The sequence below is a fragment of the Glossina fuscipes genome, unplaced genomic scaffold, assembly GCF_014805625.2.
Source record: "Glossina fuscipes isolate IAEA_lab_2018 unplaced genomic scaffold, Yale_Gfus_2 90, whole genome shotgun sequence".
Classification (NCBI taxonomy): domain Eukaryota; kingdom Metazoa; phylum Arthropoda; class Insecta; order Diptera; family Glossinidae; genus Glossina; species Glossina fuscipes.
In genome coordinates, this window is record NW_023998444.1 from 1,115,400 (window position 1) to 1,130,647 (window position 15,248).

A 15,248-nucleotide genomic window follows, 5' to 3' on the forward strand; every position below is an offset into this window, starting at 1 on the left:
GAATTTCGACAAAGGCGACAATTCGAAATTAATGTCGTCTACACGATAGGTCTTATTAAGTGAGTCTTGCGTTCGTTAGCTACCGGCTTGACCTGTTCTGAAGTATTTCGAGAGTGTCTAATAGCGGAAAAAGAATGGATAAATTCTCTTGCCAAAATAGCAGCAAGCGAAATGTTTTTTGGTCGTATGCTATACTTTTCTGGTCGTATGCTATACTTTTCTGGTTGTATACTATACTTTTCTGGTTTTATACGATAATGCTTTTTGCTTTGTTTACTATGTAATGGAATTTTTTTTTTATTTGCGTAAACCATCAATTTTTTTTTTTTTTTGTACAATTTATTTAATCTATTTATTTATAATATATTATTATTAACATTTTCTGGTTGTAAGTGAACCATTACCTTCAAAGTACCATCTGCTTGGAGTTTCGCAGTTTCAAAAGCAAGAGATATTTGCTCCAACGGGAAGTGATGTGATATAATGGCTGGTAAACTTAGTTCAAAGGAAGCAGCCATAGCCAAAGCTATAGGATAACTGTGATATGATAACTGTAATGAGAAAGCTAAACCTACGGATTCGTTAGTGTTTTACGTACTCATTGCGATAATTAACAACACCCAAAATATCGACTTCTCTGGACATGGCGTCTATTAAAGGTAATACAATTTTGCCATCAGGTACTCCTACCAAAGTGCACATACCTCCCGGACGGGTTGTCTAAAAATGAGAATATTACTAACAAAAAATGTATTTAAACACTGGGTATCAAGCTTACGTAAATAGCTAACTTCAACGACTCTATGGTTCCCACACAATCGAAGCATTTGTCGGGTATGCAGCCCATAGTTGCATGTATACTTTGAGCTAAATCCTTTGGATTGCAATTTTCGTTCAGATGCAAAGTGTCGGCGCCAAAACTTTTAGCAATTTCTAAACGATCCTTCTTCTTGTCGACTATTAAAACTTTTGAAGCTCCGATCGATGTGGCAGTTGCTAAAGTTGTCAAGCCGATGGGACCACAACCCAAAATTAATACTTCGGATCCTAAGCCAACTTTAGCACGTCGACAACTAGCCATACCAACGGCTAAAGGTTCTAATAGAGCACCCTCTTCCATAGTGACATGATCGGGTAATTTATAGCATAAATGAGCGGGATGTTTGGCGTAACGTGTTAAGAGGCCATCGTTGGGCGGGGTAGCGCAGAATCTTATGGACGGACATAAGTTATATTGACCCGAACGACATAGCTGACAGTGACGACAAGATTCTCCAGGTTCGACTGCCACGCGATCACCTTTACGTAAATGCTGAACCTGTTTGCCAGATTCTACAACAATACCCGACGCTTCACGACCTAATATCATCGGCTCTTCGACTACGTAAGGGCCTGCTCTGCCCTTTTCCCAATATTCAACATCGGTACGGCAAATGCCCACGCAATCGACGGCCAAGAGCACATCTGACATTGAGAAAAAGCAATAATGAATATTCCGAATAGTTCGATTAGAAAATTCACCTTTCGGTCCAATTTCCGGCATGGGTCGTTGTTCTAATCTTAAATCATTTATGTCATATAGAACGGCAGCTAAATTGTCTTTGTTTTCCCCTTGGCAGGATTTTATAAAATTTTTTATCTGATTTCCTAAAGTTTGATCCGATTGATCTAATTTTTGCTTAGTCGCCTCGTGACATCTCTTAATTCCGGGATGTAATTTTAAATGTTTAATTAAATGTTTACTTACGAAGCGAGAAAACATAATTTTTTTTGAAAAAAAATAGATTTTGAAATTCCGTTAATAATATCAAGAAAAAATATTATGAAATGTGATTTTTAATGTTTTTGTCTGTTTTTTTTTTTTTTTTTTTTTTTTTTTTTTTTTTTGAAGGGTGCATAGCTAAAAGAATGTAGAGATAATTTTTTATGTAATTTATTTTGTAAGAAGATTTTTCAAAAATCATTTCAAATCCATTCACTCAATCCATGAGCTCACCTATTTCGTTTGTTATATTGTGTGAAAGTTTTCTTTGGGTTAGGGTTATGTGTTCTCTCATTCGTTGACTTTATTGCAATATATGAGAAGTTATTTGGGCTAGGCACAAGCTTGACTAGGATGAGTGACGTATTGGTATTACATAACAGAAAAAATTACAACTTGCATTTATGCCTTGAAGCGATGTGAGAGCTTAAATGAACATTACGTAACTAAATTCTTTCAAATGTGGTCGTAAATCAAAGAAGACAAGAATAATTTGTAGTAGGTGTCAACAAACTAGGAGAAAAAAATGTTTAAACCTTTTATACGATTTTTCTTATCACTCCTTACTTCGTCTTACTTGTTTGTACCTGATTTCGTCTTAACTTATCTACTAGGAAAACAAATAAGGAAACTATAGTCGGGCAAAACCAACCCTTTGATACCCTACACCACTTTGCCTAGTACTAATATTTATTAGTTTTGATAATAACATTCCAAAAATTACATATCTTCATGCGAAGGTATACTTTTCATGAGTGCCCGCATATTGGAGGACGCCCGAAACATCACATTATACGATCCAAATTTTGCAAACTTAAGATATTTCTTAAAAATGTCATTATTTTGAAGTTTCGTTCCTAAAAAACTAGAAATTAGATTTGCTCTGCTTATAAAAGCTTGCGTTTAATGATAACCCCCATATAGGTTAGGATCTAAGAAGTAGAGCTATTTGATTTAAATTCCTTAGATTGCTGCTATGGACTAATTTTCTTTGTAAAATATTAAAAATTAAATTTTTTTGCGAAAAGCTTACTTTTTAAAGGAACCCTTATATGGGATGGATGGAGTCCAAGAAACACATCCGTCCGGTTCAAATTTGGTCCACATAATTGTTATGTCAAGTTATTTATGTGGATAAGTTTTTATCATATCATTTAATATGAAAAATTAGCTATTTTTTCCATAAAAGGGCTCGAGAATATCCCCTCCTAGGTCCAAAAATTACACACATGTAATGTAATACGATTTTCCAACGGTTAATGTTTATGTCAAATGGACCCATTTGCATTATAAACTATTAAAAATTAAATCTTTCTGCCAAGGATTTTGCTGTTCCTGAGAACTCTGGGATTCAAAAAATCACGAAAACCCTTAAATGGGGTACTGTGTAAAAAATAAACCTACTTCATCCAAATTTGATACAGTTAAGTTTTACATCAAATTACTTCTATTTTGCAGCTTCCGTCATAAAAAACTGGAAGTTAGATTTTGTCTCCACATAAGAATTCCGTCTTTTTATTATCCTTATATAGGTTAGGATTGAAAAAATAAACCTATCTGATCCAAATGTCCTACCATTAATTTTTTTGTTAAATTGATACAGTGAACCAATTTTTATCTTAAAATATTAAAAATTAAATCCGTTGCTGCTGCTGAGAAATCTTATATGGAGTAGAATCTAAGAAGTATGCCTACTTGATCCACCTAATTTTGATATAAAATTTTCATCGAAATACTAGAATAATTAGATTTGGATGTTGTTTTTATCCCAAACTTCGCTCGCATCCACATATGCTCTCGCTGATCAATAAAGCCAATAGTACTATGGGATTTATCAAGAGTTAGTCTAAAACTGAAAAGAGGGTAATTAAAAGTTTACCAATCGTGTTGATTAGGCCAATTCTAGATTACACGACAATCGTGTGATCCTCAAGTTACAATTATGATATTATTCGCTAGTATGGCAATCCAATTGTATTCCACTCCAAGTTTTCTCTCGCTTGAAACTGATTACTTTTGCAGTTCTTTATAACTGAAGACATACACTTGGTGTCGCCGTTGTGGTTAAATTTTTTAATAGTATAATCTCGTCATTCGATTTAGTTGGCGAAATTAACTTTAACATCCGACAGCGAGTATCGAGCCACATCATCTCAATAAACTTACCGTTTTATCACTCCAACTGTGAACTTTTTAAACCCTTTAACGTTACTTGTGAAAACACTAATGGCTATTATCATTTATTTTCTTTCTCTGATTTGTTTAGGCGAATTAAAATGTTACTAATCCACTCATCATAAATGTAAAATGTACTACTTTCTAGATCGTATTTATATAAATGGTATTGAATGGGTATGTAAACGACACTAGGTTTACTGCCTTTTATTATCATTAATGAAATGGATAGTATTCGTTTAAACTTAGGTTATAAGGTAAGTAACTTCAAGCTTAAGGCTGTCTTGTGTTAGCCAAATGAAAAAATAAATGTATATTTTATTCTGTTGTGGGCAGTTCGAGACCTATTTGGCATCTAAATATTTCGTGCTTTCTTCTTCAGAATCTTTGTGAAACTATTCTTCTTGGGTTAAGGGATTTCCGCGATGCTTACATTTATTTCATAGAGCGATCAGCATTAGTTTAGGAAATTTGAAATTAGGTTTAACTTTTGACACATGGAAACTATCCTAGGCCATAGATGTATGCAGAGGCAAAAAAGCATCAGCATAACCTATTGCTACTATGTTCTCAAAACCTAGTACTTCTCAGTGTAAGGAAAAGACGTGTTTCTTTCGATCCCTTACCAAGCTACAATTAAAGTTTCAACTTTTCCTAATCGTTAAGTCGCATAAGATTTATAACGTGGACCACGAACTATCATCTTACTCCGCTTAACCTTGTTTTACCTCATCTTATTATACTTGCTTATATTATCTCATTCATCTTTTTCTATCTCACTTTCGCTTGTTTATATTTACCCTAAGTTGTCTCCTGAGTGATAATCACTGAAGCTGAAAATGAACTTTCGCTTTTGTATTCGTCCGTTTACAAAAGCGAAAGCTAAAATTTTCGTCTGACTTTTTCTTACCATATTTTGCTTCGCCGTACGATGCTTATATGCCTAATCTTACCTTACCTTTCTATTTCTATCTTTAACTTACCTTACTCTCTATATCTTATCTTACTTTCTTTTACTTACATTTACATTTAGCTTAGCTAAGCGTTTCTTACGATACTTTGCTTTACCAGGCCCCATGCTATTGTATTAGTTTACCTTATTTTAGGCTTCTTACCTTACTTTACTCTCCTCATTTTGTGTTAGTTTATCTTACAGTACGTTTACCTTATTGACGTTATCTTATTTATTTCCCTTATTTTGCTTTACGTTATTATAGTTAACTTTTTCCTACCTTCGCATGGCTTGATTTATCTTATTTACCTTATTTTAGCTTCTTCTACATCACTTTACTTGGCAGCACAAATTGAAGAGAAGGCCATATTTAAATCAAGTGAAAAGGAAACATTTTTATCAACATATATGGAAAACAGAATGAATTTTCCTCTTTTCTATGTGCAGCATAAATCATTATGTTTTCGATATTGAAAAACAAAGATATACTCAGTTCATATTTTCATATATAACTATTAAAATATAATAGGCACAGACCCCGTCAAAATATAGACTTTGACTCCGTTAATTGCGTTTGTTTATTTGTTCGCTCGTCTTTTGTTGTTGAGGCCTCATCAACGGGACGAAAATTCAGATAGAAAATGGAAACTTGAGGAAAAGGTTCTTGGCTTATGTGCAGAAAACAAGGTTGAAAAAAGGAACCGACTACATTAAGGCAGATATTCGTCCGAAATTTCATAAAAATATCGGCCATCATTTTCGAAAAGTTGGAAGCTTGACCATCGATAGACCGGCAATGTTAACAAAATGCTTTAAGGGTTTTTAAACATTCGCCTGAGAGGATGAAATCTAAAGCGCGATATTAATGTTCATATTCAGCGGCAATGAATAACGTCGTACCAGATGTGTCCTTTCATGCAGAATACCCACAAAATGTCATTAAAGATCTTCTGAGATACCTTCATGAGCAACATAAGATTCTAAGTCGATTTAATCATGTTTGTCGGTCCATCCTTCCTTCGAGCAGCGATCAATGAACTCATATTAGATTTGTCCGTTCATTTAGAACACAAAATGTCATTAAAGGTCTTCTGAGGTACCTTCATGAGCAACAAAAAGTTCGAAGATTGTCCGTCCTTCCGCCCTTGTTTGATTTATCGTCAGGATATTTAAATTGGAGTTTAAAACTGAAACTTGACTAATGTAGCAAATGTAAACTTCGTTGATGTCTAAAGGATAAGTATGAGAATGTGATTGATCTGTTCTCATTTCCAAAACACTATAACTTATTGTTCATGTACAGATGATGATCTGAAAACCGTTTTATGCATTTAAGAGAAGCATTTAAAATTTCTCCGTAAGATGCTGGCCACGTGCACGAAAGCTATAAAAAAAAAAACGCAATTATGCATAGCCTATGGAAGAATTGATTCGTAAATGTCGTTTTCATATTTCGGAAAGTTGGCCACTAAGTCTATGTGCAAAGGATTTCAGGCAATCGACGTGTTAACTGTCTAGTTGAAACAATTATTTTCCAATTGAAAATTTATTACTTATAAGGTATCAAAGATTCGTTATATAGTGAAATGTAACTCATTCACCTTATTTGCATTTCCATTAAATTCTCATACATATATCACCTTCTCCTCTAACGCTAAATATAGGCATTAAGCTCTTTGCTCTTTGAATAATAACAAAATGACTAACGGGACGAATGAGTAATATGTAATAATTTTGCTTATATTCATTCTCGCCTACTCGGCTTTATAAAGAAAAAAAAGAATTTAATAAATAAATCACTTACTAATCCATTGTGGCTTTTATTAATGCACAGTTTGAAAGTACATCAATAGCAAAATGAGTATCAAAGTTGTTTGTTGTCTAAGGTTAACCATAATTACTAGATAAAACAAAAAAAGAATATTTTAAGAGAAAAAAAAAAAAAAATTAAAAAGCAGAAAATTTAGAGAAATTATATTCGCCTTCGAATAGCCTTCACTGTGGCTATGTTTTTAATATCCTACGTACCTTGTCGTACAGACGTACGCAACAATACAAAGAGCTTAAAATAGATCCATCCTGTATTATACCGAACGATTTGCAAAATGGCTCTGAATCAATTTAACCATGTCTGTCCGTCTGTCCGTTTTGCTTTCAACCTTCAAATTACAATTTTCGTTCAAATTTGGTGAATTTGATGCACTGACGTGTTTTTTGACGCAGAGAAAATCTTATTGAAAATCGATTGGATCGAAACATTTACGCGACTACTCTCTTTATAAGGCATTCTTTTAGAAGAAGCCTTTATGTGAAAAAAATTGCAATTTGCAATATTTTTCGGCAAAAATCGTTGAACAATAGTATTTCGGGATATTAAATTTGATGCTAGGAGCGAGGGTTTTTTTCCGACCACCCTTCCTCTAAGCGTTCTAATGTAAAGTAAGATCTCTTATGGCAACAAAGTTTAATTTTGAGTACTTTATGGCGAAAATAGCTGAATAAACTTTGACAAGTAAATTAATTTTGCCAAATTTAGACTCAGTTTATATTGTTGGTCCCTCTTTCGTATGAGAGCTTCATTCGCCTTTAGATGTAGACGAGTAATTGTAAAATAAGGTAATATTTGTGTAGAGATAGGTATTTTATTAGGAAAATAAATGCAAAACTTTACTAGGCAAAGCGATGTGGGGATCAATATTCCACTAGAACCTTCATAGCTATTTGATTCATACGATATCGAAAAAATTTTTTTTCTAACTTTCATTTAGTTACTTGGAAATATTTATAATAACTTACTCATCAATCGATTTGAGATATGATCAGCTTTCATCGAATCATTCGATTTAGAAGAATTTACTGAATAAATTGAAATCTGTCTGTCCGTCCGTCTTTGTATAGCAAGAAAATATCATTTATATTATTTCTAGCGAAACTTGGTCAAGAACAATGATTCAAGACATAAATGTCGTGGGGTAAGTGTTGGCCACGACGTGTATACGTTTCGGACGGATCGAGTACTGTAGGCCGTTCAGGGAAACTTTTTCTTTTACTCATGCAAAACTTTTCATGCGCAGTAAGCTTTTTTAAAGTCCTGCGATTTTCATGCTTTCATGCGATTTTTTTTTATTTTTGCTTTGTGCGATTTTTTACTGCCGTATATGAATACCTCTCTTTTATTCGTAAACAATTTCATAAGTTTTCTTTTGAATTCGCTATACCTCCCATTGATTTGCAAACAATACGTAAAGAGATTCTGTTCGACATATATCAGTTCGCCGTGAGGTTAGAACTCAAAGATGTTGGCATCAAATTCTTTCCTACCAGTGTTTATGTATATATTGTATCAGTCATTCATACACTAGTACTTATTGCATCATCTAATAATATTAATTAATTACCGATCATGGAAGTGCGCGCGTACATATCTCTTGAGCCTTAAATCACATTATTGAAATGATGACAATCGAACGAGGACAAAACGTACGTACAATGTAAATGATAGTGACATTATCGGTAATTGAATAGATCTTGAACTCGGGAAAAAAAGATCAGATCCTAATGACAGCGGATAAAATATACGTAATGAAGCCAGCTTTGCAGCAAATTGGAAAACTATTTTCTTTAACAAAATCCCAGTTTTGGTAGATTGTGAGGATATTTCTGGTCGGACAGACAGACAGAGCTTAATTGTTTGGGAATTTTTGAAAGAACAAGTATTTCATTTAGCCAAGTTCTGTCATCTGTTGATGAATATAAACTTTGACATCAATCTGAGTGATATCCAGTCATAATTTACTTGAAGTCTTTGAATTTTGAAGAAAAAAAAAAAGTTTGCTTTTTTCCCTTTTGATAACTTAATTAGTTTACAACAAACCCTGAAGAGAACATAAATCAACTTTACAGTGTGAGAAAAAGTTTAAAAACCTCAAACACACATGATCCCTAGTGTAAATAATACAATACGGATGAGTATTTGCGTTTGTTGTACAAAACTTTGTTAAAGGCAAACAATTTTTTTTTTTTACTTGAAAAGTTTAGTAAAAGTCACACAAATTCCTTTTTTTTTTTTTTTTTTTTTTTTTTTTTTCTCATTTCTTAAGAGAGAAATTAAATGTTCTCTATTTACATTAAAACACAAAATAACTTTTATAATAAATTTCGTTTGTGTAGGTGTGAGTGCGCCTTTGTAAGCATATATATATATATATATATATATATATATGTGTGAGTGTGCCTTTTTAAGTGTAAAAGTAAAAGTAAAATTTTATATGTCATAGAAATTGAAGGAAAATTTTTGCGCTAAAGGCAATATTAACAAGTTATGTTATGTGTATGTATGAGTAGATATCTCTTTAAAGTGATTTAGTGGCACATATATAAGAGGAAAAATAACTAAAGTGCGAAGGGGACGGGGGACAAATCATCATCCAGCTGCTGGATTGTTAGGATAAGAAAATGTTATAGAAAGCAAATATTTAAGTTATTTTAAAGAATATGAATAAAAAAAAAAAATTCTTTGGAAAATATAAGCTAAAGCTTAGGTGTTACATAGCGGCAGAATGAGACCTGTAGAGATCTACACAAGACAAAGGAAAATTTTGCAAAAAAAAAAAATCCTGCTTTTGAAATGATAAGTATTTTAGGATTGTATTCTATTAAATTGATGTTTTTCTTCCTTTTCTTCTGTTGTTGTTGTTGTTGTTTTGCGTCCACAACAAAGAAAGACAAGATTTTGCTTGCAGTGTTTGCAACGTACACAAGTCAATATTAATGCGTAAAAGTTGCAATTATTAACATAAGCATAAGTGCCGTACTTTCGATGAAAATTATCGGAAGAAAGCGTCAGAGATTTCTTTAAAAATGAGTCACCTTTGCAGTCTGTGGCTGTATATAGGAAGAAAGGAAGGTGGAAACAGTTCAGTGAAGTAGGAAAAATTTTGATTGATTTTCACAAAATACGTCAGTCGCGGTGGGAGAACAGCCTGTTTTATCAGCGTACCCCTCATTCCGCCGCTAATCAATGCGTCCCTTCTTCATTTAGCCGATAATTGATCGTTCGTTTGTTTAGCTATCGCACAGTAGGTTTGCGTTTGTCTGTTCCCCCGTACGTCTGTGTGTTTATCAAGCAGTGCATTTGCTTTGTCACTTGCCATTCATTTAGCTTGTCGTTCATTTCTTTTATGGTCTATTGGTAAGACTGCTCGTCTGATGATCTCCTTTTCTGCTTGACTATCTTATCTTCCTATCGGTTCTCCTGTTCGTTTATCTTTCTCTCAAACTTCGCATCCGTCCTAACATCAGTTTATTTCCCGCAAATCTGTCCAGACATCTGTCCGTTCGCACGTCCGTCTATTTCTCTCTCTCTCTCTCTCTCTCAAAGCTCACATCTGTCAATTTGTCTTTCTGCAAGTTCGGTCGAACATCTATCCGTCCACATGTCCACTTATATCCGCACGTTCGTCTTCGTGCTCGCCAGCTTAATACTCATTTGCTTAAGAGTCCGCCTACATGTCATTTAACTATATGCTCCCGCTTCCCGTGCATCTATCCCTTTTTTACGAAGCTTGTAGTTGCTTGTTGGAGTTTTCAAAAAGGAAATTATTAATATAAGAAACTAAAATTTGTTATTTACATTGATTGGCCAGAACAACATGAAATGTGCCGACATTAGTTAAACAAATCAAATAAATTTAAAAGAAACCAACTAAAAACATTATAATCTGGCAAAGCCGATTATTAAATACCCTTCACGGTTGCAATTAATGCAATTTTCGATTTGTTTGTATGATAAAATGACAAAAATTCTACTTTATTTTGACATAAACGCATACTTCGTGAACCGAAGTACTTCTAAGAGGCAGGAGACAAAAAAATAGACTTACATAACCCAAACACTATGCAACTAATTTGTGTGCAAAATACTATCATGGATCAATTTTCAGCTCAAAATATTAAAAACTTAGGCTCTTTCACGGCCTAAATTCCTTTGGATCGGTTCTCTGGGTAGGGAGCTAACAGTTGATCTGTCTGATCAAAATTTTTCTCGGCGATTTTTTTTTTTTTTGAGAAATTTTACAAATTGCAAATAGGTCGTAGAAATGCTTCGATTCTTGTTCGTGCTTGGTTCAAAACACATGGCCAAATGTAGAAATATCTCAAAAATTGTAACTTGTAGACTTTACATACAAATGTATGGATAGATAGATGTTGAAGAGCCGGACAGGTGGATGGAAGGACAGACTCGCTTAAATCGAATAAAACGAGGGTATATCGCTGAAAATGTTATAACATATTCTGAGAAAAAAGTTTTTGATAAAATTTTGCTGAGCTATGAACAATGAAGCGCGCTTTAGCTGACGAGTACGGAAAATTCAGGAAACCGTGTAGCGCCCTTAGACATTTTAATGTCGAATTAGTGAATTTGTTTTAAAACCGTATTTAAATAATAATATAAATCTATTTCTTGTAAATAAAATATTTGCATAATTTTTTTTTCTTTTTTTTTTTCAAAATCAAACTATAATCGCATGCAATAAAATGCATTTATGCAATAATTTTATAGGACTTTTTCTATAGCTGAGCAGTATTAGCATAATTTTTTGTTTATTCATATATTGAAATAATGGCAATTGCAAAAACTGTTCATATTCATTAATTTATCTGTACTCTTATAAAGAAAAAGAATTACAATAATTAAGCATTTGTGTATTTGTGGAAATAGACTTTTTGTGCAACTTTTCGAAAGGGTTTGTAAATATTTCTCAATAGCTTTGGATAGAATTGTGCGCAATTCTCGCAAGAGAATCTTTTCGAGGTAGAGATAGAATTTCTTCCTATACTATAATAAGTAATACTAGGAACGATCGGTTAGTGAAATGATTTGTAATAAGAAGAAGTTAAAGTAGTGCTTACAAATAAACAATAATAAGAATAACAACAATAAGCGCAACAACTCTTTCTTTCGAAACTGGGAGAGAATTTCATCGGCATACTTTTGCGTTTTATTTGCTGATTCCTTTCGAAAATGATTTCGAAAAACATAGAAACATCGAAATAGTCGATCCCTCCTAAGATTGGTTAATGGAAAAACAAAATCCGCATTTATGAAAATAATCGCTTATACTAGCCTAGCATAGCTATGAAGAAAATTTTGCATTTACGTGTTAAATATTACTTATCGTTGGCTCTGAATGCACATCTTGGTTCAATTAAAAAATTAATGGGTGAGAAGATTTCCAATACAAAACAATTACATGAAAAATGCAGCTAATGGAAATTCAATTTGAAAATTGTCATCGTCTTAATAATTTTTGTAGCATACACTACTTTCGGTAAAGGGATATGCAAAATTCAAAATCCCTTAAGCTTACCCATCTTTCCTTATGCTGTGGGACTTAGAAAATGAAGTTGGTCTGTCCTTTCGTCCGCCTGTCCGTTTTGTTTTTTTGTGCTCTAACTACAGATTGCAGCTTTCGAAGTATTTTCATGAAGTTTGGCCCATGAACTATGCTCCTTATATATTCAAGAGCGGATGGGTAAGTAAATGTTTTTCTTTTTTTTGTAATTCAAAATTTCAAAATTTTTTCAAGTGAGTTCACCTGTTTCGGATTTTTGTCCAAACTATATTTTTCAAGTTGGCGAGTAATTTGAAATTCTAGTTAAAATTTCAGAAGAACATTCTGTAGCGGGTGTCGCTTGATGTTCTTGGTTAGACAGATCATTTTAAAAAATCCTATTTTAAAATAAACATAATTTTTTTAATATCCTTTTACTATAACGACTGGATTAGAATCACATTCTGAAGCAAAGCAAGCTTGTCCGTCCGTCTGTCCGTCGAGTTGTGTACGACTTATAGGTAGCAATTTTTAAGATAATTTAATGATATTTGGTATACTAACGTGTTTTGACTATAGGACAAATGCAGTTGAAAATGTTTCAGATCGGACCACTTTTTCGACCTCTTCCTTTCCCTTATAATGACCTGTCACTTAAAAAGGTTATTATAAGTAACTGTAGGGTGATATATGTCGAGCATTTAGCCATTGTCCAATATGGTGTTACAACTAATGAAATCCTTAGATTAACAAAAGAAAAATTAGAAAAAAAAATTAAGCTCCAGCAACATAAGCTATCGACGCTATTTAAGAAAAGAAAATTAGTTATTGACTTCAGTAATTTTAATAAAGCAATACCTTATGTTCTGTAGCTGATTTCAAGATGTCTATAGGGCACACTGCACAAAGAAGTTGCGATCCCTTCGAACGATTCATTGACATGTCGCCAATGGCCAAGGCAAATTCTCACAAATTTGGTTTGATCTTGATTTTGTTGATATTAATCCGATATAAAGGGAGAATCTATGTGAGAATTAACAGAGGAGTAGAGCTGATGATAATATTATAGATTTGCTTCCGTTATACGACACCGTATACAACTAAGTAAGTAAAATTCAGAATCACTTTCTGAATCGATTTAAATTTTTCTGTCCATCAATCTGTCTTTCAATCAATCTGTCTGTCCATCAATCTGATTTCTTTAAAGAAATTTAGAAAATGGATGTTTTTTGACTCAAGGACGAATGTTATTGAAAATGGTTAGGATCAGATGACTTTTTCAACCATTTGCCATAAAACGCCTTATATGGAGAAGTCATTGTATGAATAATTGTAGGGTAGTGTAGGGTACTTAAGAGTAAGTCGAGCCACACTTTACAGGTTTTACTTGTTTCCCCCTTGGCTTTTCTTGCACTGTATCTTTGTAAGTCCACATTTTTAATAACTCTTCCGCAATTAGAGGTGCAGATGCATCATTTCTCGTTCCTCGATCGGCTTGCTTATCTTCTCATAAAGTTGATATAACTATGATATAACTAGGTAGCTAAAGCGCTCTAATCTTATCACTCGCATGTTGCTGATGGTATTTCTTAACTTGGTAACACGCTGCTCCAGCTGGAAAGCGGGGCATTTCGAATAAGTTATCAGTGACCATAACAGTTTTCAGTTTGTTCTTACAAGCAAAGCTCAATACTTGCAGGTTAGCTCTGGCTTCAGTTGGGGAAATTGAAGTGCTTCCGTAAAGTGTTCGATTATGCGGAATTTGTTCTGAGGCGTTTAAGCATAGGCGGAAGGCGGCAAGCGGCAGGCGTCAGATTTAGAAAATTATATTTTTGTAATTTTGAGTAAAGTCAAAGAAAAGAAAAATTTCCAAACTCTATATTATCTGGGAAACTGTAAACTGTATTTTTGTAAAATTTAATTTAAAAATGAAAGCTTTTCAAACTTTCACTTAAAGCTTAAAGGATTCGCCTTAAAAAAAAAAAGCTATTCCTTTATTATATCAATGAACTAAAATGTGCAGAGTAAAGCGAAATCAACTCATTCACATCAGTGCATAAGTAACATTCAAAACGTTCGGTAGTAAAAGCGGATAAAAAAAGAAAGAAATAATAAAAATTTTTTTTTCAAATTTTGCAAAGTAAAAACAAAAACAAAAAGAAATAAAATAAATGTACAAAAAAAAAAAATTGTTCGAAAGAAGAAAAAAAACCAAAAATTGAAAAATGTTTTAAAAAGTAATTTCTTAATAATTAGAATTTAATTTAAAAGTAAATTTTTATTATAAAAAAAAAAAAAAGATACAAAATCTTCTTATACCTGTGTTTTTACCACAAATACATGGAAGAAAAGCCGTATCTTTAAAATAAATACACTACACCACACAATACAACAAAAGTTAGTTAACCAATTCACATCACCCTCCCATCCAACATCCATCCGTTCATCATCGCCCACCCTTTAAGAGATTTATTGAAATATTTTGGTTTCTTTTGTGAAATTGTTTTAAACGTTTACTTACGCTTCGTAAAGAGATTAAAGTCAGCTTGTGATGGTATGCGTGGTTTGTTGTTATTGCTGTTTCGTTGTTTAATTCGCAGCAAAAACAAGAACAACAAAAAAACTAACAACAATATATCTATTACATATATTCGTGGTGCGCTTCCCATGTATTAGTGTTAAGTGCGTTATAGTAAAAGTTTTCCTTTAGTTGGATATGTTTTGCTTTTTTTTTTTTTGTGTACATTTTTTTCCTGTTTTGTTTTGATTCAATTGCACGGTCTGACTCTTGCCGTTGTTCATATGACCGCATTTAGAGCAAAAACTAAATTTTCAAATAAATTAAATAAAAGTCAAGTAGTAAAAGTCAAAACAATGGGAGGCGTTCAACGAAAAAAAAAAATAAAAATAATAATAATAATAATAACGAAAAATAAGTAAAAAAGTGGGATTAAGTAAAAAAAAAAAAAAACACTAAAGTTTTTTCTACAGAGAAAAATATTTAAAAAAAAAATTAAAATTAATT

The 15,248-nt window shown here is 32.9% G+C and overlaps 1 protein-coding gene across 1 annotated transcript; it reads right to left on the reverse strand.

The window, feature by feature from the left end:
* Positions 1-75: 75 nt before the first annotated feature.
* Positions 76-5,015, reverse strand: LOC119638559 (sorbitol dehydrogenase-like). The gene is made up of 6 exons (XM_038035427.1): positions 4,959-5,015; positions 1,522-1,699; positions 779-1,464; positions 595-720; positions 405-551; positions 76-117 (listed from the first exon to the last, which is right to left on the reverse strand). Exons 1-6 carry the CDS (start codon positions 5,013-5,015, stop codon positions 76-78), a joined length of 1,236 nt encoding a protein of 411 aa, XP_037891355.1.
* Between the last annotated feature and the right edge of the window lie 10,233 nt (positions 5,016-15,248).